The sequence below is a fragment of the Coregonus lavaretus genome (assembly GCF_964263955.1).
Source record: "Coregonus lavaretus genome assembly, contig: HAP1_SCAFFOLD_5693, whole genome shotgun sequence".
NCBI classification, from domain to species: Eukaryota; Metazoa; Chordata; class Actinopteri; order Salmoniformes; family Salmonidae; genus Coregonus; species Coregonus lavaretus.
The window spans coordinates 13,560-38,112 of record NW_028159181.1 but is presented as its reverse complement, the minus strand read 5'-3'; the positions used below and the strand labels follow the sequence as shown (position 1 = coordinate 38,112).

General features: G+C 45.6%; 1 protein-coding gene across 1 annotated transcript; it reads right to left on the bottom strand.

Annotated features, from left to right (window-relative positions):
- Positions 1-166: 166 nt before the first annotated feature.
- LOC311123196 (ras-related protein Rab-6A-like) lies at positions 167-23,619 on the bottom strand (the record flags this gene model as incomplete). Its single annotated transcript, XM_084197459.1, has 3 exons — positions 167-282; positions 14,112-14,217; positions 23,566-23,619. Coding segments are annotated over 3 exons (276 nt in total), but the record flags the coding sequence as incomplete, so codon positions are not given.
- Positions 23,620-24,553: the final 934 nt, after the last annotated feature.

The window sequence follows — 24,553 nt, the reverse complement described above, 5'->3', positions numbered from 1 at the left end:
CGGGACAGTTAAAGGAAGTAATGTAGTCCAGGAGCAGTGCTTTGAAACGTCCCAAATAACACCCTATTCCCTTTATAGTGCACTACTTTAGACCAGGGCCCATAGGGTGACATTTGGGACGCACATTTAGGCTGCAGCCAGAAATCATGACTGAATATAACACTTCTTACCTCTTGTCTCCCAAGTCTGTTTTGTTGCCAACTAGCATAATTATGACATCACTCCCTCTTTCTGTTCTGACGTCATCGATCCATTTGGATGTTTGCTGGAAGGAGTTCACATCTGTTGAGGAATAGCAGAAGCAAAAGAGTAGTTGGTCAAATATCATCTTTGTTTTAAGTTGAGTTTTGCCAAATAATGGTTGAGCATACAAAATATACAGACCTACTGTGTAACATCAATATACAGTACATGAATGCCATGACGTTGTACAAGTTGGTTGGGTACTAGCGAAGAACTGGGACGACAATAACACTTTTAGTTTTTTTCCTAATCACTCAGAGATCGATAGAGCTACAGAGACCATATTTTATGCACCTAGCTCTCACAGTCTCACGTCAGAATTAGACGTTCATCCATTTTTCTCAAACATCAAATTTCGAAGTTCTTCCAAATGTCAAATTATTAAGTGTTTAAGGTTAAGCTTAGGCATTAACGTCGAAATCTTACGTTTCGGCATTAACTCTGAATGGTTCAGGTAAGGGTTAAGGTTTGGGATAGGCTTAAAACAAAAATCTAAAAAACAACTTTCTATCGCAACCTTTGACACCAGAGGCAGATGCTTACCAGTACATTGCCTTACAATATTAAATCAGACTAAAATGGGTCACATAACCATCATTTTCTCATCTCACTTAAATGGGAATGTAGTAGGATATGTTTCCATGGCTTGACAGGTAGGTAGGTCATTTATGAATAATACAACTAAAATATTTTTAACCACTAACCTGTCGATAAAAGCTTATGTGAGAAGCTGATCCATCAAGTCAATAGATTAAGGCAGAATTCTAATTATGTCATATATCATTTTTCAAACATTCAGTCACTCGTTGATATTTTGCTACCATTATAAAAGCAACATGAACTAGAGGAGACAATGGCCTGTGCTTAAACTTGTATTTTATTTTATTCCAGGTCATCAGTTTACCTTCGTCCCACCCGTCTCTCCTGCATCTTCTCCCAGGCTACCACCCAAGACTAGCTAGCATGATACTTGAAACCTACGCTGTCATTTAGTCACTAGATGGGTTAAGAACATGACATATGTAAAACTAAACTAAACAAACTAAAGTCTACAACCGAGAAACACTTCAGGATCCGTTTTTTTTTTAAAACTTCCAAAACCACTTTTTGTTAATAACTCGGCAAAACGTGGTCGGACTGGGCTGTTTTTTTTTTACTTCACTTCACTACATCCTCCTAGCGTCTGTCTTATCTGAGAAAATGTTACTTTCGCCCAGTGTTACTTTTGTCCCGGCTCTCCCCTACTCAAGATAGTATTTGATACTATCAATACACTTGTTTTGACCTTGACACACTCGTTCAGAATGCAATTAGGTTTACTGTTCATCTCCCCAGGATATGGTCTTACAAGAGAATGGTGTGTGTGTGTCTGTGTGTGTCTGTGTGTGTTAAAGAGGACGGCTCCTTCTTCTTCTTAACTAACAAGTTAAACCACTGATGGTTTCAATGGGACCTGACACAATACAGTTGTCACAGTTTATTATGGAGAATAAAGGAAACAATCTGATGTGTGTGTCTCTATCAGCACATATCAAAGCTGCAGGCTGAGGTTAAATCTAGACTTGGTTTCCTCTATCGTAATCGCTCCTCTTTAACTCCCAGCTGCCAAACTAACCCTGATTCAGATGACCATCCTACCCTATGCTAGATTACGGAGACGTAATTTATAGATCGGCAGGTAAGGGTGCTCTCGAGCGGCTAGATGTTCTTTACCATTCGTCCATCAGATTTGCCACCAATGCTCTTTACAGGACACATCACTGCACTCTATACTCCTCTGTAAACTGGTCATCTCTATGTACCCGTCGCAAGACCCACTGGTTGATGCTTATTTATAAAACCTTCTCAGGCCTCACTCCCCCCTATCTGAGATACCTACTGCAGCCCTCATCCTCCACATACAACACCCGTTCTGCCAGTCACATTCTGTTAAAGGTCCCCAAAACACACACATCCCTGGGTCGCTCCTCTTTTCAGTTCGCTGCAGCTAGCGACTGGAACGAGCTGCAAAAAACACTCAAACTGGACAGTTTTATCTCCATCTCTTCATTCAAAGACTCAATCATGGACACTCTTACTGACAGTTGTGGCTGCTTCGCCTGATGTATTGTTGTCTCTACCTTCTTGCCCTTTGTGCTGTTGTCTGTGCCCAATAATGTTTGTACCATGTCTTGTGCTGCTACCATGTTGTGCTGCTGCCATGTTGTGTTGTCATGTGTTGCTACCATGCTGTGTTGTCATGTGTTGCTGCCATGCTATGTTGTTGTCTTAGGTCTCTCTTTATGTAGTGTTGTTGTGTCTCTCTTTATGTAGTGTTGTGGTGTCTCTCTTTATGTAGTGTTGTGGCGTCTCTCTTTATGTAGTGTTGTGGTGTCTCTCTTTATGTAGTGTTGTGGTGTCTCTCTTTATGTAGTGTTGTGGTGTCTCTCTTTATGTAGTGTTGTGGTCTCTCTTTATGTAGTGGTGTGGCGTCTCTCTTTATGTAGTGTTGGGGTGTCTCTCTTTATGTAGTGTTGTGGTGTCTCTCTTTATGTAGTGTTGTGGTGTCTCTCTTTATGTAGTGTTGTGGTGTCTCTCTTTATGTAGTGTTGTGGTGTCTCTCTTTATGTAGTGTTGTGGCGTCTCTCTTTATGTAGTGTTGTGGTGTCTCTCTTTATGTAGTGTTGTGGCGTCTCTCTTTATGTAGTGTTGGGGTGTCTCTCTTTATGTAGTGTTGTGGTGTCTCTCTTTATGTAGTGTTGTGGCGTCTCTCTTTATGTAGTGTTGTGGTGTCTCTCTTTATGTAGTGTTGTGGCGTCTCTCTTTATGTAGTGTTGGGGTGTCTCTCTTTATGTAGTGTTGTGGTGTCTCTCTTTATGTAGTGTTGTGGTGTCTCTCTTTATGTAGTGTTGTGGCGTCTCTCTTTATGTAGTGTTGTGGTGTCTCTCTTTATGTAGTGTTGTGGCGTCTCTCTTTATGTAGTGTTGTGGCGTCTCTCTTTATGTAGTGTTGTGGTGTCTCTCTTTATGTAGTGTTGTGGCGTCTCTCTTTATGTAGTGTTTTGGTGTCTCTCTTTATGTAGTGTTGTGGTGTCTCTCTTTATGGAGTGTTATGGCGTCTCTCTTTATGTAGTGTTGTGGTGTCTCTCTTTATGGAGTGTTGTGGCATCTCTCTTTATGTAGTGTTGTGGTGTCTCTCTTTATGTAGTGTTGTGGTGTCTCTCTTTATGTAGTGTTGTGGTGTCTCTCTTTATGTAGTGTTGTGGTGTCTCTCTTTATGTAGTGTTGTGGTGTCTCTCTTTATGTAGTGTTGTGGTGTCTCTCTTTATGTAGTGTTGTGGTGTCTCTCTTTATGTAGTGTTGTGGTGTCTCTCTTTATGTAGTGTTGTGGTGTCTCTCTTTATGTAGTGTTGTGGTGTCTCTCTTTATGTAGTGTTGTGGCGTCTCTCTTTATGTAGTGTTGTGGTGTCTCTCTTTATGTAGTGTTGTGGTGTCTCTCTTTATGGAGTGTTGTGGTGTCTCTCTTTATGTAGTGTTGTGGTGTCTCTCTTTATGTAGTGTTGTGGTGTCTCTCTATACGTAGTGTTGTGGTGTCTCTCTTTATGTAGTGTTGTGGTGTCTCTCTTTATGTAGTGTTGTGGCGTCTCTCTTTATGTAGTGTTGGGGTGTCTCTCTTTATGTAGTGTTGTGGTGTCTCTCTTTATGTAGTGTTGTGGTGTCTCTCTTTATGTAGTGTTGTGGTGTCTCTCTTTATGTAGTGTTGTGGCGTCTCTCTTTATGTAGTGTTGTCTTAGGTCTCTCTTTATGTAGTGTTGTGGTGTCTCTCTTTATGGAGTGTTGTGGTGTCTCTCTTTATGTAGTGTTGTGGTGTCTCTCTTTATGTAGTGTTGTGGTGTCTCTCTTTATGTAGTGTTGTGGCGTCTCTCTTTATGTAGTGTTGTGGTGTCTCTCTTTATGTAGTGTTGTGGTGTCTCTCTTTATGTAGTGTTGTGGTGTCTCTCTTTATGTAGTGTTGTGGTGTCTCTCTTTATGTAGTGTTGTGGCGTCTCTCTTTATGTAGTGTTGTGGTGTCTCTCTTTATGTAGTGTTGTGGCGTCTCTCTTTATGTAGTGTTGTGGCGTCTCTCTTTATGTAGTTTGTGGTGTCTCTCTTTATGTAGTGTTGTGGCGTCTCTCTTTATGTAGTGTTGTGGCGTCTCTCTTTATGTAGTGTTTTGGTGTCTCTCTTTATGTAGTGTTGTGGTGTCTCTCTTTATGGAGTGTTGTGGTGTCTCTCTTTATGGAGTGTTGTGGCATCTCTCTTTATGTAGTGTTGTGGCATCTCTCTTTATGTAGTGTTGTGGTGTCTCTCTTTATGTAGTGTTGTGGTGTCTCTCTTTATGTAGTGTTGTGGTGTCTCTCTTTATGTAGTGTTGTGGTGTCTCTCTTTATGTAGTGTTGTGGTGTCTCTCTTTATGTAGTGTTGTGGTGTCTCTCTTTATGTAGTGTTGTGGTGTCTCTCTTTATGTAGTGTTGTGGTGTCTCTCTTTATGTAGTGTTGTGGTGTCTCTCTTTATGTAGTGTTGTGGTGTCTCTCTTTATGTAGTGTTGTGGTGTCTCTCTTTATGTAGTGTTGTGGTGTCTCTCTTTATGTAGTGTTGTGGTGTCTCTCTTTATGTAGTGTTGTGGTGTCTCTCTTTATGTAGTGTTGTGGCGTCTCTCTTTATGTAGTGTTGTGGTGTCTCTCTTTATGTAGTGTTGTGGTGTCTCTCTTTATGGAGTGTTGTGGTGTCTCTCTTTATGTAGTGTTGTGGTGTCTCTCTTTATGTAGTGTTGTGGTGTCTCTCTTTACGTAGTGTTGTGGTGTCTCTCTTTATGTAGTGTTGTGGTGTCTCTCTTTATGTAGTGTTGTGGCGTCTCTCTTTATGTAGTGTTGGGGTGTCTCTCTTTATGTAGTGTTGTGGTGTCTCTCTTTATGTAGTGTTGTGGTGTCTCTCTTTATGTAGTGTTGTGGTGTCTCTCTTTATGTAGTGTTGTGGCGTCTCTCTTTATGTAGTGTTGTCTTAGGTCTCTCTTTATGTAGTGTTGTGGTGTCTCTCTTTATGGAGTGTTGTGGTGTCTCTCTTTATGTAGTGTTGTGGTGTCTCTCTTTATGTAGTGTTGGGGTGTCTCTCTTTATGTAGTGTTGTGGTGTCTCTCTTTATGTAGTGTTGTGGCGTCTCTCTTTATGTAGTGTTGGGGTGTCTCTCTTTATGTAGTGTTGTGGTGTCTCTCTTTATGTAGTGTTGTGGTGTCTCTCTTTATGTAGTGTTGTGGTGTCTCTCTTTATGTAGTGTTGTGGTGTCTCTCTTTATGTAGTGTTGTGGCGTCTCTCTTTATGTAGTGTTGTGGCGTCTCTCTTTATGTAGTGTTGTGGTGTCTCTCTTTATGTAGTGTTGTGGCGTCTCTCTTTATGTAGTGTTTTGGTGTCTCTCTTTATGTAGTGTTGTGGTGTCTCTCTTTATGGAGTGTTGTGGCGTCTCTCTTTATGTAGTGTTGTGGCGTCTCTCTTTATGTAGTGTTGTTGTCTTAGGTCTCTCTTTATGTAGTGTTGTTGTGTCTCTCTTTATGTAGTGTTGTGGTGTCTCTCTTTATGTAGTGTTGTGGCGTCTCTCTTTATGTAGTGTTGTGGTGTCTCTCTTTATGTAGTGTTGTGGTGTCTCTCTTTATGTAGTGTTGTGGTGTCTCTCTTTATGTAGTGTTGTGGTGTCTCTCTTTATGTAGTGTTGTGGCGTCTCTCTTTATGTAGTGTTGTGGTGTCTCTCTTTATGTAGTGTTGTGGCGTCTCTCTTTATGTAGTGTTGTGGCGTCTCTCTTTATGTAGTGTTGTGGTGTCTCTCTTTATGTAAGGTTGTGGCGTCTCTCTTTATGTAGTGTTTTGGTGTCTCTCTTTATGTAGTGTTGTGGTGTCTCTCTTTATGGAGTGTTGTGGCGTCTCTCTTTATGTAGTGTTGTGGTGTCTCTCTTTATGGAGTGTTGTGGCATCTCTCTTTATGTAGTGTTGTGGTGTCTTTCTTTATGTAGTGTTGTGGTGTCTCTCTTTATGTAGTGTTGTCTTAGGTCTCTCTTTATGTAGTGTTGTGGTGTCTCTCTTTATGTAGTGTTGTGGTGTCTCTCTTTATGTAGTGTTGTGGTGTCTCTCTTTATGTAGTGTTGTGGTGTCTCTCTTTATGTAGTGTTGTGGTGTCTCTCTTTATGTAGTGTTGTGGTGTCTCTCTTTATGTAGTGTTGTGGTGTCTCTCTTTATGTAGTGTTGTGGTGTCTCTCTTTATGTAGTGTTGTGGTGTCTCTCTTTATGTAGTGTTGTGGTGTCTCTCTTTATGTAGTGTTGTGGTGTCTCTCTTTATGTAGTGTTGTGGCGTCTCTCTTTATGTAGTGTTGTGGTGTCTCTCTTTATGTAGTGTTGTGGTGTCTCTCTTTATGGAGTGTTGTGGTGTCTCTCTTTATGTAGTGTTGTGGTGTCTCTCTTTATGTAGTGTTGTGGTGTCTCTCTTTACGTAGTGTTGTGGTGTCTCTCTTTATGTAGTGTTGTGGTGTCTCTCTTTATGTAGTGTTGTGGCGTCTCTCTTTATGTAGTGTTGGGGTGTCTCTCTTTATGTAGTGTTGTGGTGTCTCTCTTTATGTAGTGTTGTGGTGTCTCTCTTTATGTAGTGTTGTGGTGTCTCTCTTTATGTAGTGTTGTGGCGTCTCTCTTTATGTAGTGTTGTCTTAGGTCTCTCTTTATGTAGTGTTGTGGTGTCTCTCTTTATGGAGTGTTGTGGTGTCTCTCTTTATGTAGTGTTGTGGTGTCTCTCTTTATGTAGTGTTGTGGTGTCTCTCTTTATGTAGTGTTGTGGCGTCTCTCTTTATGTAGTGTTGTGGTGTCTCTCTTTATGTAGTGTTGTGGTGTCTCTCTTTATGTAGTGTTGTGGTGTCTCTCTTTATGTAGTGTTGTGGTGTCTCTCTTTATGTAGTGTTGTGGCGTCTCTCTTTATGTAGTGTTGTGGTGTCTCTCTTTATGTAGTGTTGTGGCGTCTCTCTTTATGTAGTGTTGTGGCGTCTCTCTTTATGTAGTGTTGTGGTGTCTCTCTTTATGTAGTGTTGTGGCGTCTCTCTTTATGTAGTGTTTTGGTGTCTCTCTTTATGTAGTGTTGTGGCGTCTGTCTTTATGTAGTGTTGTGGTGTCTCTCTTTATGGAGTGTTGTGGCATCTCTCTTTATGTAGTGTTGTGGTGTCTCTCTTTATGTAGTGTTGTGGCGTCTCTCTTTATGTAGTGTTTTGGTGTCTCTCTTTATGGAGTGTTGTGGCGTCTGTCTTTATGTAGTGTTGTGGTGTCTCTCTTTATGGAGTGTTGTGGCATCTCTCTTTATGTAGTGTTGTGGTGTCTTTCTTTATGTAGTGTTGTGGTGTCTCTCTTTATGTAGTGTTGTCTTAGGTCTCTCTTTATGTAGTGTTGTGGTGTCTCTCTTTATGTAGTGTTGTGGTGTCTCTCTTTATGTAGTGTTGTGGTGTCTCTCTTTATGTAGTGTTGTGGTGTCTCTCTTTATGTAGTGTTGTGGTGTCTCTCTTTATGTAGTGTTGTGGTGTCTCTCTTTATGTAGTGTTGTGGTGTCTCTCCTTATGTAGTGTTGTGGTGTCTCTCTTTATGTAGTGTTGTGGTGTCTCTCTTTATGTAGTGTTGTGGTGTCTCTCTTTATGTAGTGTTGTGGTGTCTCTCTTTATGTAGTGTTGTGGTGTCTCTCTTTATGTAGTGTTGTGGTGTCTCTCTTTATGTAGTGTTGTGGCGTCTCTCTTTATGTAGTGTTGTGGTGTCTCTCTTTATGTAGTGTTGTGGTGTCTCTCTTTATGGAGTGTTGTGGTGTCTCTCTTTATGTAGTGTTGTGGTGTCTCTCTTTATGTAGTGTTGTGGTGTCTCTCTTTACGTAGTGTTGTGGTGTCTCTCTTTATGTAGTGTTGTGGTGTCTCTCTTTATGTAGTGTTGTGGCGTCTCTCTTTATGTAGTGTTGGGGTGTCTCTCTTTATGTAGTGTTGTGGTGTCTCTCTTTATGTAGTGTTGTGGTGTCTCTCTTTATGTAGTGTTGTGGTGTCTCTCTTTATGTAGTGTTGTGGCGTCTCTCTTTATGTAGTGTTGTCTTAGGTCTCTCTTTATGTAGTGTTGTGGTGTCTCTCTTTATGGAGTGTTGTGGTGTCTCTCTTTATGTAGTGTTGTGGTGTCTCTCTTTATGTAGTGTTGTGGCGTCTCTCTTTATGTAGTGTTGGGGTGTCTCTCTTTATGTAGTGTTGTGGTGTCTCTCTTTATGTAGTGTTGTGGCGTCTCTCTTTATGTAGTGTTGGGGTGTCTCTCTTTATGTAGTGTTGTGGTGTCTCTCTTTATGTAGTGTTGTGGTGTCTCTCTTTATGTAGTGTTGTGGTGTCTCTCTTTATGTAGTGTTGTGGTGTCTCTCTTTATGTAGTGTTGTGGCGTCTCTCTTTATGTAGTGTTGTGGTGTCTCTCTTTATGTAGTGTTGGGGTGTCTCTCTTTATGTAGTGTTGTGGTGTCTCTCTTTATGTAGTGTTGTGGTGTCTCTCTTTATGTAGTGTTGTGGCGTCTCTCTTTATGTAGTGTTGTGGTGTCTTTATGTAGTGTTGTGGTGTCTCTCTTTATGTAGTGTTGTGGTGTCTCTTTATGTAGTGTTGTGGTGTCTCTCTTTATGTAGTGTTGTGGCGTCTCTCTTTATGTAGTGTTGTGGTGTCTCTCTTTATGTAGTGTTGTGGTGTCTCTCTTTATGTAGTGTTGTGGTGTCTCTCTTTATGTAGTGTTGTGGTGTCTCTCTTTATGTAGTGTTGTGGTGTCTCTCTTTATGTAGTGTTGTGGTGTCTCTCTTTATGTAGTGTTGTGGTGTCTCTCTTTATGTAGTGTTGTGGTGTCTCTCTTTATGTAGTGTTGTGGTGTCTCTCTTTATGTAGTGTTGTGGTGTCTCTCTTTATGTAGTGTTGTGGTGTCTCTCTTTATGTAGTGTTGTGGCGTCTCTCTTTATGTAGTGTTGTCTTAGGTCTCTCTTTATGTAGTGTTGTGGTGTCTCTCTTTATGGAGTGTTGTGGCGTCTCTCTTTATGTAGTGTTGTGGTGTCTCTCTTTATGTAGTGTTGTGGCGTCTCTCTTTATGTAGTGTTGTGGTGTCTCTCTTTATGTAGTGTTGTGGCGTCTCTCTTTATGTAGTGTTGGGGTGTCTCTCTTTATGTAGTGTTGTGGTGTCTCTCTTTATGTAGTGTTGTGGCGTCTCTCTTTATGTAGTGTTGTGGTGTCTCTCTTTATGGAGTGTTGTGGCGTCTCTCTTTATGTAGTGTTGTGGCGTCTCTCTTTATGTAGTGTTGTGGTGTCTCTCTTTATGTAGTGTTGTGGTGTCTCTCTTTATGTAGTGTTGTGGCGTCTCTCTTTATGTAGTGTTGTGGTGTCTCTCTTTATGTAGTGTTGTGGCGTCTCTCTTTATGTAGTGTTGGGGTGTCTCTCTTTATGTAGTGTTGTGGTGTCTCTCTTTATGTAGTGTTGTGGCGTCTCTCTTTATGTAGTGTTGTGGTGTCTCTCTTTATGTAGTGTAGTGGTGTCTCTCTTTATGTAGTGTTGTGGTGTCTCTCTTTATGTAGTGTTGTGGTGTCTCTCTTTATGTAGTGTTGTGGTGTCTCTCTTTATGTAGTGTTGTGGCGTCTCTCTTTATGTAGTGTTGTGGTGTCTCTCTTTATGTAGTGTTGTGGCGTCTCTCTTTATGTAGTGTTGGGGTGTCTCTCTTTATGTAGTGTTGTGGTGTCTCTCTTTATGTAGTGTTGTGGCGTCTCTCTTTATGTAGTGTTGTGGTGTCTCTCTTTATGTAGTGTTGTCTTAGGTCTCTCTTTATGTAGTGTTGTCTTAGGTCTCTCTTTATGGAGTGTTGTGGTGTCTCTCTTTATGTAGTGTTGTGGTGTCTCTCTTTATGTAGTGTTGTGGCGTCTCTCTTTATGTAGTGTTGGGGTGTCTCTCTTTATGTAGTGTTGTGGTGTCTCTCTTTATGTAGTGTTGTGGCGTCTCTCTTTATGTAGTGTTGGGGTGTCTCTCTTTATGTAGTGTTGTGGTGTCTCTCTTTATGTAGTGTTGTGGTGTCTCTCTTTATGTAGTGTTGTGGTGTCTCTCTTTATGTAGTGTTGTGGTGTCTCTCTTTATGTAGTGTTGTGGCGTCTCTCTTTATGTAGTGTTGTGGTGTCTCTCTTTATGTAGTGTTGGGGTGTCTCTCTTTATGTAGTGTTGTGGTGTCTCTCTTTATGTAGTGTTGTGGTGTCTCTCTTTATGTAGTGTTGTGGCGTCTCTCTTTATGTAGTGTTGTGGTGTCTTTATGTAGTGTTGTGGTGTCTCTCTTTATGTAGTGTTGTGGTGTCTCTTTATGTAGTGTTGTGGTGTCTCTCTTTATGTAGTGTTGTGGCGTCTCTCTTTATGTAGTGTTGTGGTGTCTCTCTTTATGTAGTGTTGTGGTGTCTCTCTTTATGTAGTGTTGTGGTGTCTCTCTTTATGTAGTGTTGTGGTGTCTCTCTTTATGTAGTGTTGTGGTGTCTCTCTTTATGTAGTGTTGTGGTGTCTCTTTATGTAGTGTTGTGGTGTCTCTCTTTATGGAGTGTTGTGGCGTCTCTCTTTATGTAGTGTTGTGGTGTCTCTCTTTATGTAGTGTTGTGGCGTCTCTCTTTATTTAGTGTTGTGGTGTCTCTCTTTATGTAGTGTTGTGGCGTCTTTCTTTATGTAGTGTTGGGGTGTCTCTCTTTATGTAGTGTTGTGGTGTCTCTCTTTATGTAGTGTTGTGGCGTCTCTCTTTATGTAGTGTTGTGGTGTCTCTCTTTATGTAGTGTAGTGGTGTCTCTCTTTATGTAGTGTTGTGGTGTCTCTCTTTATGTAGTGTTGTGGTGTCTCTCTTTATGTAGTGTTGTGGTGTCTCTCTTTATGTAGTGTTGTGGCGTCTCTCTTTATGTAGTGTTGTGGTGTCTCTCTTTATGTAGTGTTGTGGCGTCTCTCTTTATGTAGTGTTGGGGTGTCTCTCTTTATGTAGTGTTGTGGCGTCTCTCTTTATGTAGTGTTGTGGTGTCTCTCTTTATGTAGTGTTGTGGCGTCTCTCTTTATGTAGTGTTGGGGTGTCTCTCTTTATGTAGTGTTGTGGTGTCTCTCTTTATGTAGTGTTGTGGTGTCTCTCTTTATGTAGTGTTGTGGTGTCTCTCTTTATGTAGTGTTGTGGTGTCTCTCTTTATGTAGTGTTGTGGTGTCTCTCTTTATGTAGTGTTGTGGTGTCTCTCTTTATGTAGTGTTGTGGTGTCTCTCTTTATGTAGTGTTGTGGCGTCTCTCTTTATGTAGTGTTGTCTTAGGTCTCTCTTTATGTAGTGTTGTGGTGTCTCTCTTTATGTAGTGTTGTGGTGTCTCTCTTTATGTAGTGTTGTGTCTCTCTTTATGTAGTGTTGTGGTGTCTCTCTTTATGTAGTGTTGTGGTGTCTCTCTTTATGTAGTGTTGTGGCGTCTCTCTTTATGTAGTGTTGTGGTGTCTCTCTTTATGTAGTGTTGTGGCGTCTCTCTTTATGTAGTGTTGTGGTGTCTCTCTTTATGTAGTGTTGTGGCGTCTCTCTTTATGTAGTGTTGGGGTGTCTCTCTTTATGTAGTGTTGTGGTGTCTCTCTTTATGTAGTGTTGTGGCGTCTCTCTTTATGTAGTGTTGTGGTGTCTCTCTTTATGGAGTGTTGTGGCGTCTCTCTTTATGTAGTGTTGTGGCGTCTCTCTTTATGTAGTGTTGTGGTGTCTCTCTTTATGTAGTGTTGTGGTGTCTCTCTTTATGTAGTGTTGTGGCGTCTCTCTTTATGTAGTGTTGTGGTGTCTCTCTTTATGTAGTGTTGTGGCGTCTCTCTTTATGTAGTGTTGGGGTGTCTCTCTTTATGTAGTGTTGTGGTGTCTCTCTTTATGTAGTGTTGTGGCGTCTCTCTTTATGTAGTGTTGTGGTGTCTCTCTTTATGTAGTGTAGTGGTGTCTCTCTTTATGTAGTGTTGTGGTGTCTCTCTTTATGTAGTGTTGTGGTGTCTCTCTTTATGTAGTGTTGTGGTGTCTCTCTTTATGTAGTGTTGTGGCGTCTCTCTTTATGTAGTGTTGTGGTGTCTCTCTTTATGTAGTGTTGTGGCGTCTCTCTTTATGTAGTGTTGGGGTGTCTCTCTTTATGTAGTGTTGTGGTGTCTCTCTTTATGTAGTGTTGTGGCGTCTCTCTTTATGTAGTGTTGTGGTGTCTCTCTTTATGTAGTGTTGTCTTAGGTCTCTCTTTATGTAGTGTTGTCTTAGGTCTCTCTTTATGGAGTGTTGTGGTGTCTCTCTTTATGTAGTGTTGTGGTGTCTCTCTTTATGTAGTGTTGTGGCGTCTCTCTTTATGTAGTGTTGGGGTGTCTCTCTTTATGTAGTGTTGTGGTGTCTCTCTTTATGTAGTGTTGTGGCGTCTCTCTTTATGTAGTGTTGGGGTGTCTCTCTTTATGTAGTGTTGTGGTGTCTCTCTTTATGTAGTGTTGTGGTGTCTCTCTTTATGTAGTGTTGTGGTGTCTCTCTTTATGTAGTGTTGTGGTGTCTCTCTTTATGTAGTGTTGTGGCGTCTCTCTTTATGTAGTGTTGTGGTGTCTCTCTTTATGTAGTGTTGGGGTGTCTCTCTTTATGTAGTGTTGTGGTGTCTCTCTTTATGTAGTGTTGTGGTGTCTCTCTTTATGTAGTGTTGTGGCGTCTCTCTTTATGTAGTGTTGTGGTGTCTCTCTTTATGTAGTGTTGTGGTGTCTCTCTTTATGTAGTGTTGTGGTGTCTCTTTATGTAGTGTTGTGGTGTCTCTCTTTATGGAGTGTTGTGGCGTCTCTCTTTATGTAGTGTTGTGGTGTCTCTCTTTATGTAGTGTTGTGGCGTCTCTCTTTATGTAGTGTTGTGGTGTCTCTCTTTATGTAGTGTTGTGGCGTCTTTCTTTATGTAGTGTTGGGGTGTCTCTCTTTATGTAGTGTTGTGGTGTCTCTCTTTATGTAGTGTTGTGGCGTCTCTCTTTATGTAGTGTTGTGGTGTCTCTCTTTATGTAGTGTAGTGGTGTCTCTCTTTATGTAGTGTTGTGGTGTCTCTCTTTATGTAGTGTTGTGGTGTCTCTCTTTATGTAGTGTTGTGGTGTCTCTCTTTATGTAGTGTTGTGGCGTCTCTCTTTATGTAGTGTTGTGGTGTCTCTCTTTATGTAGTGTTGTGGCGTCTCTCTTTATGTAGTGTTGGGGTGTCTCTCTTTATGTAGTGTTGTGGCGTCTCTCTTTATGTAGTGTTGTGGTGTCTCTCTTTATGTAGTGTTGTGGCGTCTCTCTTTATGTAGTGTTGGGGTGTCTCTCTTTATGTAGTGTTGTGGTGTCTCTCTTTATGTAGTGTTGTGGCGTCTCTCTGTGGTGTCTCTCTTTATGTAGTGTTGTGGCGTCTCTCTTTATGTAGTGTTGTGGTGTCTCTCTTTATGTAGTGTAGTGGTGTCTCTCTTTATGTAGTGTTGTGGTGTCTCTCTTTATGTAGTGTTGTGGTGTCTCTCTTTATGTAGTGTTGTGGCGTCTCTCTTTATGTAGTGTTGTGGTGTCTCTCTTTATGTAGTGTTGTGGTGTCTCTCTTTATGTAGTGTTGTGGTGTCTCTCTTTATGTAGTGTTGTGGTGTCTCTCTTTATGTAGTGTTGTGGCGTCTCTTGTCGTGATGTGTGTTTTCTCCTATATTTTTAATCTCAGACCCCGTCCCCGCAGGAGGCCTTTTGCCTTTTGGTAGGCCGTCATTGTAAAATAAAGGTTAAAAAAATAATATATATATGTATGTGTATACGTGTGTGTGTGTGTGCGTGTGTGTGTGTGTGTGTGTGTGTGTGTGTGTGTGTGAGCCTCACTCACTTGTAATATCATACACCACCACGGCCACAGTAGAGTCTCGTATGTAGGAGGGTATGAGACTCCTGAAGCGCTCCTGTCCTGCCGTGTCCCACAGCTGCAACCTCACCTGGGGATCAGAGAGAGACACCTGGGGATCAGAGAGACACCTGGGGATCAGAGAGACACCTGGGGATCAGAGAGACACACCTGGGGATCAGAGAGAGACACCTGGGGATCAGAGAGACACACCTGGGGATCAGAGAGACACACCTGGGGATCAGAGAGAGACACCTGGGGATCAGAGAGACACACCTGGGGATCAGAGAGACACACCTGGGGATCAGAGAGACACACCTGGGGATCAGAGAGACACACCTGGGGATCAGAGAGAGACACCTGGGGATCAGAGAGACACACCTGGGGATCAGAGAGAGACACCTGGGGATCAGAGAGACACACCTGGGGATCAGAGAGACACACCTGGGGATCAGAGAGACACCTGGGGATCAGAGAGACACACCTGGGGATCAGAGAGAGACACCTGGGGATCAGAGAGACACACCTGGGGATCAGAGAGAGACACCTGGGGATCAGAGAGAGACACATGGGAATCAGAGAGACACACCTGGGGATCAGAGAGACACACCTGGGGATCAGAGAGACACACCTAGGGATCAGAGAGACACACCTGGGGATCAGAGAGACACACCTGGGGATCAGAGAGAGACACCTGGGGATCAGAGAGAGACACCTGGGGATCAGAGAGACACACCTGGGGATCAGAGAGACACACCTGGGGATCAGAGAGACACACCTGGGGATCAGAGAGACACCTGGGGATCAGAGAGAGACACCTGGGGATCAGAGAGAGACACCTGGGGATCAGAGAGAGACACCTGGGGATCAGAGAGAGACACCTGGGGATCAGAGAGAGACACCTGTGGATCAGAGAGAGACACCTGGGGATCAAAGAGAGACACCTGGGGATCAGAGAGAGACACCTGGGGATCGTCAGATTATTCACCAGGTCCAGAGAGCCTGGGACCACTGTCTCCCTCACACAGACAGAGAGCCTGGGACCACTGACTCCCTCACACATCCAGACAGCATGGGACCACTGTCTCCCTCACACATCCAGACAGCATGGGACCACTGTCTCCCTCACACAGACAGACAGCACGGGACTACTGTCTCCCTCACACAGACAGAGAGTCTGGGACCACTTTCTCCCTCACACATCCAGACAGCCTGGGACCACTGTCTCCCTCACACAGACAGAGAGCCTGGGACCACCCTCTCCCTCACACAGACAGAGACCATGGGACCACATCTCCCTCACACATCCAGACAGCCTGGGACCACCCTCTCCCTCACACAGACAGAGAGCCTGGGACCACTGTTTCCCTCACACATCCAGACAGCCTTGGACCACTGTCTCCCTCACACAGACAGACAGCCTGGGACATTTACATTTACATTTACGTCATTTAGCCGACGCTCTTATCCAGAGTGACTTACAAATTGGTGCATTCACCTTATAGCCAGTGGGATAACCACTTTACAATATATATTTTTTTTGGGGGGGTGGGGGGTGGGGTAAGGGGGGGTAGAAGGATTACTTTATCCTATTCCTGGTATTCCTTAAAGAGGTGGGGTTTCAAGTGTCTCCGGAAGGTGGTGAGTGACTCCGCTGTCCTGCGTCGTGGGGGAGCTTGTTCCACCATTGGGGTGCCTGAGCAGCAAACAGTTTTAACTGGGCTGAGCGGGAACTATGCTTCCGCAGAGGAAGGGGAGCCAGCAGGCCAGAGGTGGATGAACGCAATGCCCTCGTTTGGGTGTAGGGACTGATCAGAGCCTGAAGGTACGGAGGTGCCGTTCCCTAGGTTCTACTGGGGTCAGAGCAGACAGGATGTTGAAGACTACTGCCGGGAGCTGCTACCAGGCAATGAACAAGGTTGGCGAGAACTGCAGATGGATGATCCTGACCTCAGGATGGTCATGGTTGGCTGGAGGAAGGGTCCTGGCAACCCTGGGAAGAAGTAGTGGCACGGTCTGCTACCGTCAGAGGTATATGGTCTCAATAGATTAGGACCTGTGCCGCTTCCTGTGTAAGGCAGGGTCGTACTCTCCGAATGTTGTAGAGCATGAACCTACAGGATCGGGTCACCGCCTTGATGTTAGCGGAGAACGACAGGGTGTTGTCCAGGGTCACGCCAAGGCTTTTTGCACTCTTGGAGGAGGACACAACAGAGTTGTCAACCGTGATGGCGAGATCATGGAACGGGCAGTCCTTCCCCGGGAGGAAGAGCAGCTCCGTCTTGCCGAGGTTCAGCTTGAGGTGGTGATCTGTCATCCACACTGATATGTCTTCCAGACATGCAGAGATGCGATTCGCCACCTGGTTAGCTGAAGGGGGAAAGGAGTAGATTAGTTGTGTGTCGTCTGCGTAGCAATGATAGGAGAGGCCATGTGAGGATATGACAGAGTCAAGTGGTAACACTGTCTCCCTCACACATCCAGAGAGCCTGGGACCACTGTCTCCCTCACACAGACAGAGAGCCTGGGACCACTGTCTCCCTCACACATCCAGACAGCCTGGGACCACTGTCTCCCTCACACATCCAGACAGCCTGGGACCACTGTCTGTTAGTGGAGGAGTGGCAGAGAGAGTTCTGGACATATTCTGCCCATGGCAAGAACACCGACCCACGGCCGGTCCTGGCAGTAAGAACGCAGGAACCTATCCACATCCTGATTCACCCGTTCCACCTGCCCATTACACTCGGGGTGAGACCCCCAGAAGTTCAATGAACACCTTCCAGACCCTGGATGTAAACTGGGGACCCCGGTCAGACACTATGTCCTCTGGCACCCCGTAGTGCCAGAAGACGTGAGTAAACAGGGCCTCCGCTGTCTGCAGGGCCGTGGGGAGACCGGGCAGAGGAAGGAAGCGGCAGGCTTTAGAAAAGCGGTCCACGGCGACCAGGATGGTGGTGTTGCCTTGGGAGAGGGGAAGATCAGTGAGAAAGTCAATACAATACACAAGTGGGACCATGGCCGTTGTGGAACTGGTAAGGGATGTAACTTACCCACTGGGAGGTACCTAGGTGCCTTACTCTGGGCGCACACCGAGCAGGATGTGACATACACCCTCACATCCTTAGCCAAGGTAGGCCACCAGTACTTTCAGGTCAGGCATCGCACTGTACGACCGATACCTGGGTGACCAGAGGAGGGGGACGTGTGTGCCCAATAGATCAGACGGTCACAGACAAGAGACGGCACATACTGCAGCCCAGCCGGGCACTGAGGTGGAGATGGCTCTGTGCGTAACGCCCGCTCTATGTCCGTGTCCACCGCCCATACTACCGGCGCCACAATGCAGGAGGTCGGGAGTATGGGGGTGTTGTCTATGGGCCTCTCCTCTGTGTCGTACAGCCGTGACAGTGCGTCTGCCTTCACGTTCTTTGTACCCGGTATGTAGGACAGTGTAAAATCAAACCGGGTGAAGAACAGGGCCCACCTGGCCTGGCGAGGGTTCAGCCTCCTCGCTGCCCAGATGTACTCCAGGTTACGGTGGTCAGTCCAGGCGAGGAAAGGGTGTTTCGCCCCCACGAGCCAGTGCCTCCACACGGTCAGGGCTCTGACAACAGCCAACAGCTACCGATCACCAACGTCGTAGTTCTGCTCCGCCGGGCTGAGCTTCTTGGAGAAGAAGGCACAGGGGCGGAGCTTGGGTGGCGTGCCCGAGCTTTGAGATAGGACAGCGCCTATCCCTACGTCGGGCTGAGTTGAACAGAGCCCTTAGGTTACTGAAAGCCCTGTCAGCCTCAGCAGACCAGCGGAGCCGGGACGGCCCACCCTTCAACAGACAGGTGATGGAAGCTGCGACCTTGCCAAAGCCCCAGATAAACCTCCAATAGTAGTTGGCAAAGCCAATAAAGCGCTGCACCTCCTTTACCGTGGTTGGAGTCTGCCAATTACGCACGGCTGAAATGCGATCTCCCTCCATCTCCACACCTGAGGTGGTAATGCGGTATCCGAGGAAGGAAACGGACTGTTGGGAAAATAGACACTTTTCTGTGTTGGCATAAAGGTCATGTTCGAACAGTCGGCCCAGCACTTTGCGAACCAGGGACACATGCTCGGCGCGCGTAGCAGAATACACCAGAATGTCATCGATGTAGACCACTACACCGTGACCAAGCATGTCCCGAAACACAGCGTTCACAATGGGACTGGAAGACTGATGGAGCATTCATCAAACCATACGGCATCACCAGGTATTCGTAATGCCCCGTGGTTGTGCTGAATGCTGTCTTCCACTTGTCCCCTTCCCGGACATGCACCAGGTTGTATGCACTTCTGAGATCTAATTTTGTGAAGAAGCACGCCCCATGCATTGACTCGATTACAGATGGAATGAGGGGTAGAGGATAACTATAACGAATTGTCCCTTTGTTAAGTGCTCAGTAATCAATGCAAAAAAGAAACTTGAGGAGGCGGGCGAAGTGGAGGGACGTATGAACCCCTGGCGCAGGGACTCGGAGACATATGTCTCCATCGCCTCCGTTTCAGCCTGCGACAGGGGATATACATGACTCCTGGGAGGCACAACGTCTACCCGGAAGTTTATCGCGCAATCCCCCGCCCGATGAAGTGGTAATTTGGTCGCCTGCGTTTTGGAAAACGCATGTGCCAAATCGAGGTATTCGGAGGGAATGCGCACGGTGGAGGTAGTGTCTGGACTTTCCACCGTGGTTGTACCAACGGAAACAGCTAGACACCTACCCTGACACTCTCGCGACCACCCTGTGAGAACCCTCTGCGACCATGAAAAGGTGGGGTTGTGTAGTGCTAACCAGGGAAGAACAACACAACAGGGAAATCAGGAGACTTAATAATAAAAAAGGTGGGTCTCATGCGTAACCATTATGACTGGTGCTGTAACTTCCCTAACGAACCCTGACCCTAATGGTCGACTGTCAAGTGCTTTGATGGGCAGTGGAATGGATAGGGGAACCAACGTAATACCTAGACTATGAGCTAACGACCTGTCCATGAAGTTCCCATCTGCACCTGAATCGACCAACGCCTTACACTGGGAAATTACTGTGTAATCAGAGAAGGTGACGTGTATGGTGCAGTGTGCAGCAGAGGGCTCTGAACGAGTTTGGGTTTGCGCTACCTAGGGTGACGCGAGAGTGCCCTGCCTGCCGCCTCCAGACCCGGAAGAACCCTGACGACAGCGTGCAGCAGAATGTCCTCTCCTGCCATAAGAGTGACACTGGAGCTGTCGTCCTCCGTTCTCCCGGATCACTGCACCACCCAGCTCCATCGGAACTGAATCCGGGTTGAAGGGGGGTGAAACGGGCAGGCCCCTTCCAGGACGTCCTCTTGCTGCTAGCAGGTTGTCCAACCGGATGGTCATGTCCACCAGCTGGTCAAAAGTCAACATGGCATCCCGGCAGGCTAGCTCCCTTCGGACGACCTCTCGCAGGATGCACCGGAATCTGTCGATGAGGGCCCGCTCGTTCCACCCGGACCCAGCCGCTAGAGTACGAAGGGAGCTAGCCTGCCGGGGACAAAGTCCTGTGCGGTCCTCGTCCCCTGCCTCAGTTGGACCAGCCGCTCGCCCGCCTCTCTTCCTTCGGGCGGGTGATCGAAGACTGCCCGGAAGAGGCGAGCGAACTCCTCGTAGTTGTCCGACACGGCTCCTCCTTCACTCCAGACCGTGTTGGCCCACTCCAGGGCTTTCCCAGAGAGGCAGGAGACGAGAGCAGACACCTTCTCCCGCTCCAATGGAGCAGGGCTGATGGTTGAGAAGAAGAGGTCTAACTACAGGAGGAATCCCTGGCAGCGGGCAGCTGTCCCGTCATAATCCCTTGGTCGGGATACATTAATCCCTCTGGGTGCTGGGGTGTAGGTGGATCCGGTCGCTCAGCTGGTCCTGAAGGGTCGGGTACTCTCCTCTCCAGGCGTTGGACGACCTGGAGAACCTGATCCATCACTTCTCCCAAGCTGGCTAATATAGTAGAATGCGTCCGGACCCACGCCACGACTCCAGGCATGTTCTCATCTCCTGCTGACTCCATGTCTTGGTGTGTGATTCTGTGGTGAGTGATTTAGAAGGAGTCAGGCACAGGAGGGTAAATAACAGAATAAAAGGTTTATTTCCGTAACACAGCGGTACGCAGCAATGCGTCAAACACTCCAGTGCGGAAATCAGGCACACTGGAAACAACAAGGCACACGGCTGAAATATCCTGGCGATACAAAATACAAAGAGCTCCACCGAGCTAATCTAACCTCCACAATAAACAATCACACACAAAGACAAGGGGGCAGAGGGAACACTTACACAGGTACTGATGAGGGGATATGAACCAGGTGTGTGTAATAAACAAGACAAAACAAATGGAATGATGAGATGAGGAGCGGCAGTGGCTAGAAGGCCGGTGACGACGAACGCCGAAGCCTGCCCGAACAAGGAGAGGAGGCAGCTACGGAGGAAGTCGTGACAGCGCAGTCTGCACACACTTCAACAGTCTCTCATTCACAATTTGACAAGCACTTGATAATATTCTCACCCCATTAGAATATTCTCAATTTAATCTGGTCTTTACATATAACCTACTAATGTACAGGGACTTCAGAAAGTATTCACACCCCTTGACTTTTTACACATTTTGTGTTACAGCCTGAATTTTAAAAGGATTATATTTAGAATGTTTGTGTCACTGGCCTACACACAATACCCCATAATGTCAAAGTGGAATTATGTTTTTCAATTTTTTCAAGCCTAAATAAGTTCAGGAGTAAAAATTTGCTAAACAAGTCACATAATAAGTTGCATGGACTCACTCTGTGCAATAATAGTGTATAACTTGATTTTTGAATGACTACCTCGTCTCTGAACCCCACACATACAATTATCTGTAAGTTCCCATGGTCAAGCAGTGAATTTGAAACAGATTCAACCATATTCCAATGCCTTGCAAAGAAGGGCACCTATTGGTAGATGGGTAAAAAGAAAAAAAAAGCAGACATTGAATATCCCTTTGAGCATGGTGAAGTTATTAATTACACTTTAGATGGTGTATCAATACACCCAGTCACCACAAAGATACAGCCGTCCTTCCTAACTCAGTTGCCGGAGAGGAAGGAAACCGCTCAGGGATTTCACACTGAGGCCAATGCTGACTTTAAAACAGTTACAGAGTTTAATGGCTGTGATGGGAGAAAACTGAATGACGGATCAACAACATTGTGCTTACTCTACAACAAAATGTGGAATAAGTCAAGGGGTATGAATACTTTCTGAAGGCGCTGTATGTGAGGAATTATTTTAGATTTAGAATGGCCCACAAAAAAAATATGTCATCCGTATCCAGCACTCGAATAGCGAATAGAGGATGCTTTTCCCCGGTTATGTTTTTAATATGCCATGTAGGCTACGCCGGTTATAAAGCAAATTAATGTGCTTAATTTGAAGAATTCTCTGTTTTCACATGCGATTGCGCAATGACTGGGCTTATAAGAACACATTTTTCACTAGGCTTTCGTAGGCTACGGACTGTCCAACCCCATTGCAGGGGTCCTAGGCCTACAGGTTATTTTGCAACTTTAATTGTGAAACAAACCTTATCGAAACATATAGGCCTATTTGAAAAAGTCACAAAGAAATGAAAGGGATAATATTGTCACCCCATCAGACTATTCTCAATTTAATCTGGACTTTACATGTACTAAATAAAATGTGTAGTATTAGTTTTGGATTTAGAATGGACCCCTATCATGCACCAATCAGAACAGGGGCAGGGGGAAAATACATGTCATCCGTCTGCACTTGAATAGCGAATAGAGGATGCTTTTCCCCCGGTTCATTTTCATGCCAGCCAGGTAGGCTACTCTGGTTGTAAAGCGAAGCAATGTGTTTAATATCAGGAAAGTTGAGAAATAAATATAGTAGGCCTAGTCTACAGAAAGCTGATGGGATCCTCCTCTTTTTAATAGAGGCCATCGAAACTCTGTTTTCTCAAGCAATTGCACAGCACAGTCTATAGAAATGTTGCGCAACATGGGCTTATAGGAACACTTATTTCATTGCATGCATCAACCAGCTATGAGGAGCTGGCTCTCACTGAGCAATGGGCAATCCTATTCCGCTCAAACTCTGAAGGCCAGGTCTCTCATGAAGTGTTTAACTTGATCTTTGATCACATTTGCATTGATGTCAGAGTGATTAGAGGGACAATAGAGTGCTGAGTACCAGGCCGTTAGTACCAGGCCGTTAGTACCAGGCCGTTAGTACCAGGCCGTTAGTACCAGGCCGTTAGTACCAGGCCGTTAGTACCAGGCCGTTAGTGACTGGCCGTTAGTACCAGGCCGTTAGTACCAGGCCGTTAGTACCAGGCCGTTAGTACCAGGCCGTTAGTACCAGACCGTTAGTACCAGGCCGTTAGTGACTGGCCGTTAGTACCAGGCCGTTAGTACCAGGCCGTTAGTACCAGGCCGTTAGTGACTGGCCGTTAGTACCAGGCCGTTAGTACCAGGCCGTTAGTACCAGGCCGTTAGTGACTGGCCGTTAGTACCAGGCCGTTAGTACCAGGCCGTTAGTACCAGGCCGTTAGTACCAGGCCGTTAGTACCAGACCGTTAGTACCAGGCCGTTAGTGACTGGCCGTTAGTACCAGGCCGTTAGTACCAGGCCGTTAGTACCAGGCCGTTAGTACCAGGCCGTTAGTACCAGGCCGTTAGTACCAGGCCGTTAGTGACAGGCCGTTAGTACCAGGCCGTTAGTGACTGGCCATTAGTACCAGGCCGTTAGTACCAGGCCGTTAGTACCAGGCCGTTAGTACCAGGCCGTTAGTACCAGGCCGTTAGTGACTGGCCGTTAGTACCAGGCCGTTAGTACCAGGCCGTTAGTACCAGGCCGTTAGTACCAGGCCGTTAGTACCAGGCCGTTAGTGACTGGCCGTTAGTACCAGGCCGTTAGTACCAGGCCGTTAGTACCAGGCCGTTAGTACCAGGCCGTTAGTACCAGGCCGTTAGTACCAGGCCGTTAGTACCAGGCCGTTAGTACCAGGCCGTTAGTACCAGGCCGTTAGTGACTGGCCGTTAGCAAGTTTGGTATGACCATCAGCGGCACGACTCAACGGTCACGTGGAATTTGACCGCATCATGACTTGCAGTGTGATCACCATAACAGCCCTATTCAGGACCAATGACTGAGTATATTAAGGGTTCAGAGCCCTATGGGGCCATGGTCTACAGTAGTGCACCACATAAGGAATAGGGTGCCATTTGGACCGCAGGCCAGGATACCTAAAACTGAGGTGATGTGATATTTCACAGAGAGATAGAAGTGGCCCTGGTGTTGACACTAAAATGGCAGTAGAGAGCCTTGGATTATGAGCAAATGAACTTTTCTCTCTGACACTGTGTCCCTGTGTGTTTTAGATTGAGCTACTTACCGTTCGGTCTTCCAGGTACATGGTTTTTGACAGGAAGTCTATTCCGATTGTGGCCTGAAATGAGAAAAAATAGAGAAATATGGATCAACATTATTCTAAAAATAAAGAAAAGCAGAAGATTGGATCAAATGATTAAATGCAACAACATAAAAATATTAGCCTACAGTTGCTCTCAATAGAATGCATTCATAAGGATACCTACAGTGAAGTGTTACCATAAGCTTTCACAGGTCTCTCACTGTAAGTCTTCCAAGAAAGCAAAGGTAACTGAACTAAATGACTATCGCCCCGTAGCACTCACCTCTGTCATCATGAAGTGCTTTGAGAGACTAGTCAAGGATCATATTAACTCTACCTTACCTGTCACCCTAGACCCACTTCAATTTGCTTACCGCCCCAATAGATCCACAGACGATACAATCGCCATCACACTGCACACTGCCCTATCCCATCTGGACAAGAGGAATACCTATGTAAGAATGCTGTTCATTGACTATAGCTCAGCATTCAACACCATAGTACCCTCTAAGCTCATCATTAAGCTAGAGGCCCTGGGTCTGAACCCCGCCCTGTGCAACTGGATCCTGGACTTCCTGAAGGGTGCGTGCTCAGCCCCCTCCTGTATTCCCGGTTCACCCATGACTGCGTGGCCAAGCACGCCTCCAACTCAATCATCAAGTTTGCAGATGACACAACAGTAGTAGGCTTGATTACCAACAATGACGAGACAGCCTACAGGGAGGAGGTGAGGGCTCTGGGAGTGTGGTGCCAGGAAAATAACCTCTCACTCAACATCAACAAAACAAAGGAGATGATCGTGGACTTCAGGAAACAGCAGAGGGTGTACCCCCTATCCACATCAACGGGACTGCAGTGGAGAAGGTGGAACGCTTCAAGTTCCTTGGCGTACACATCACTGACAATCTTAAATGGTCCACCCACACAGACAGTGTGGTGAAGAAGGCGCAACAGAGCCTCTTCAACCTCA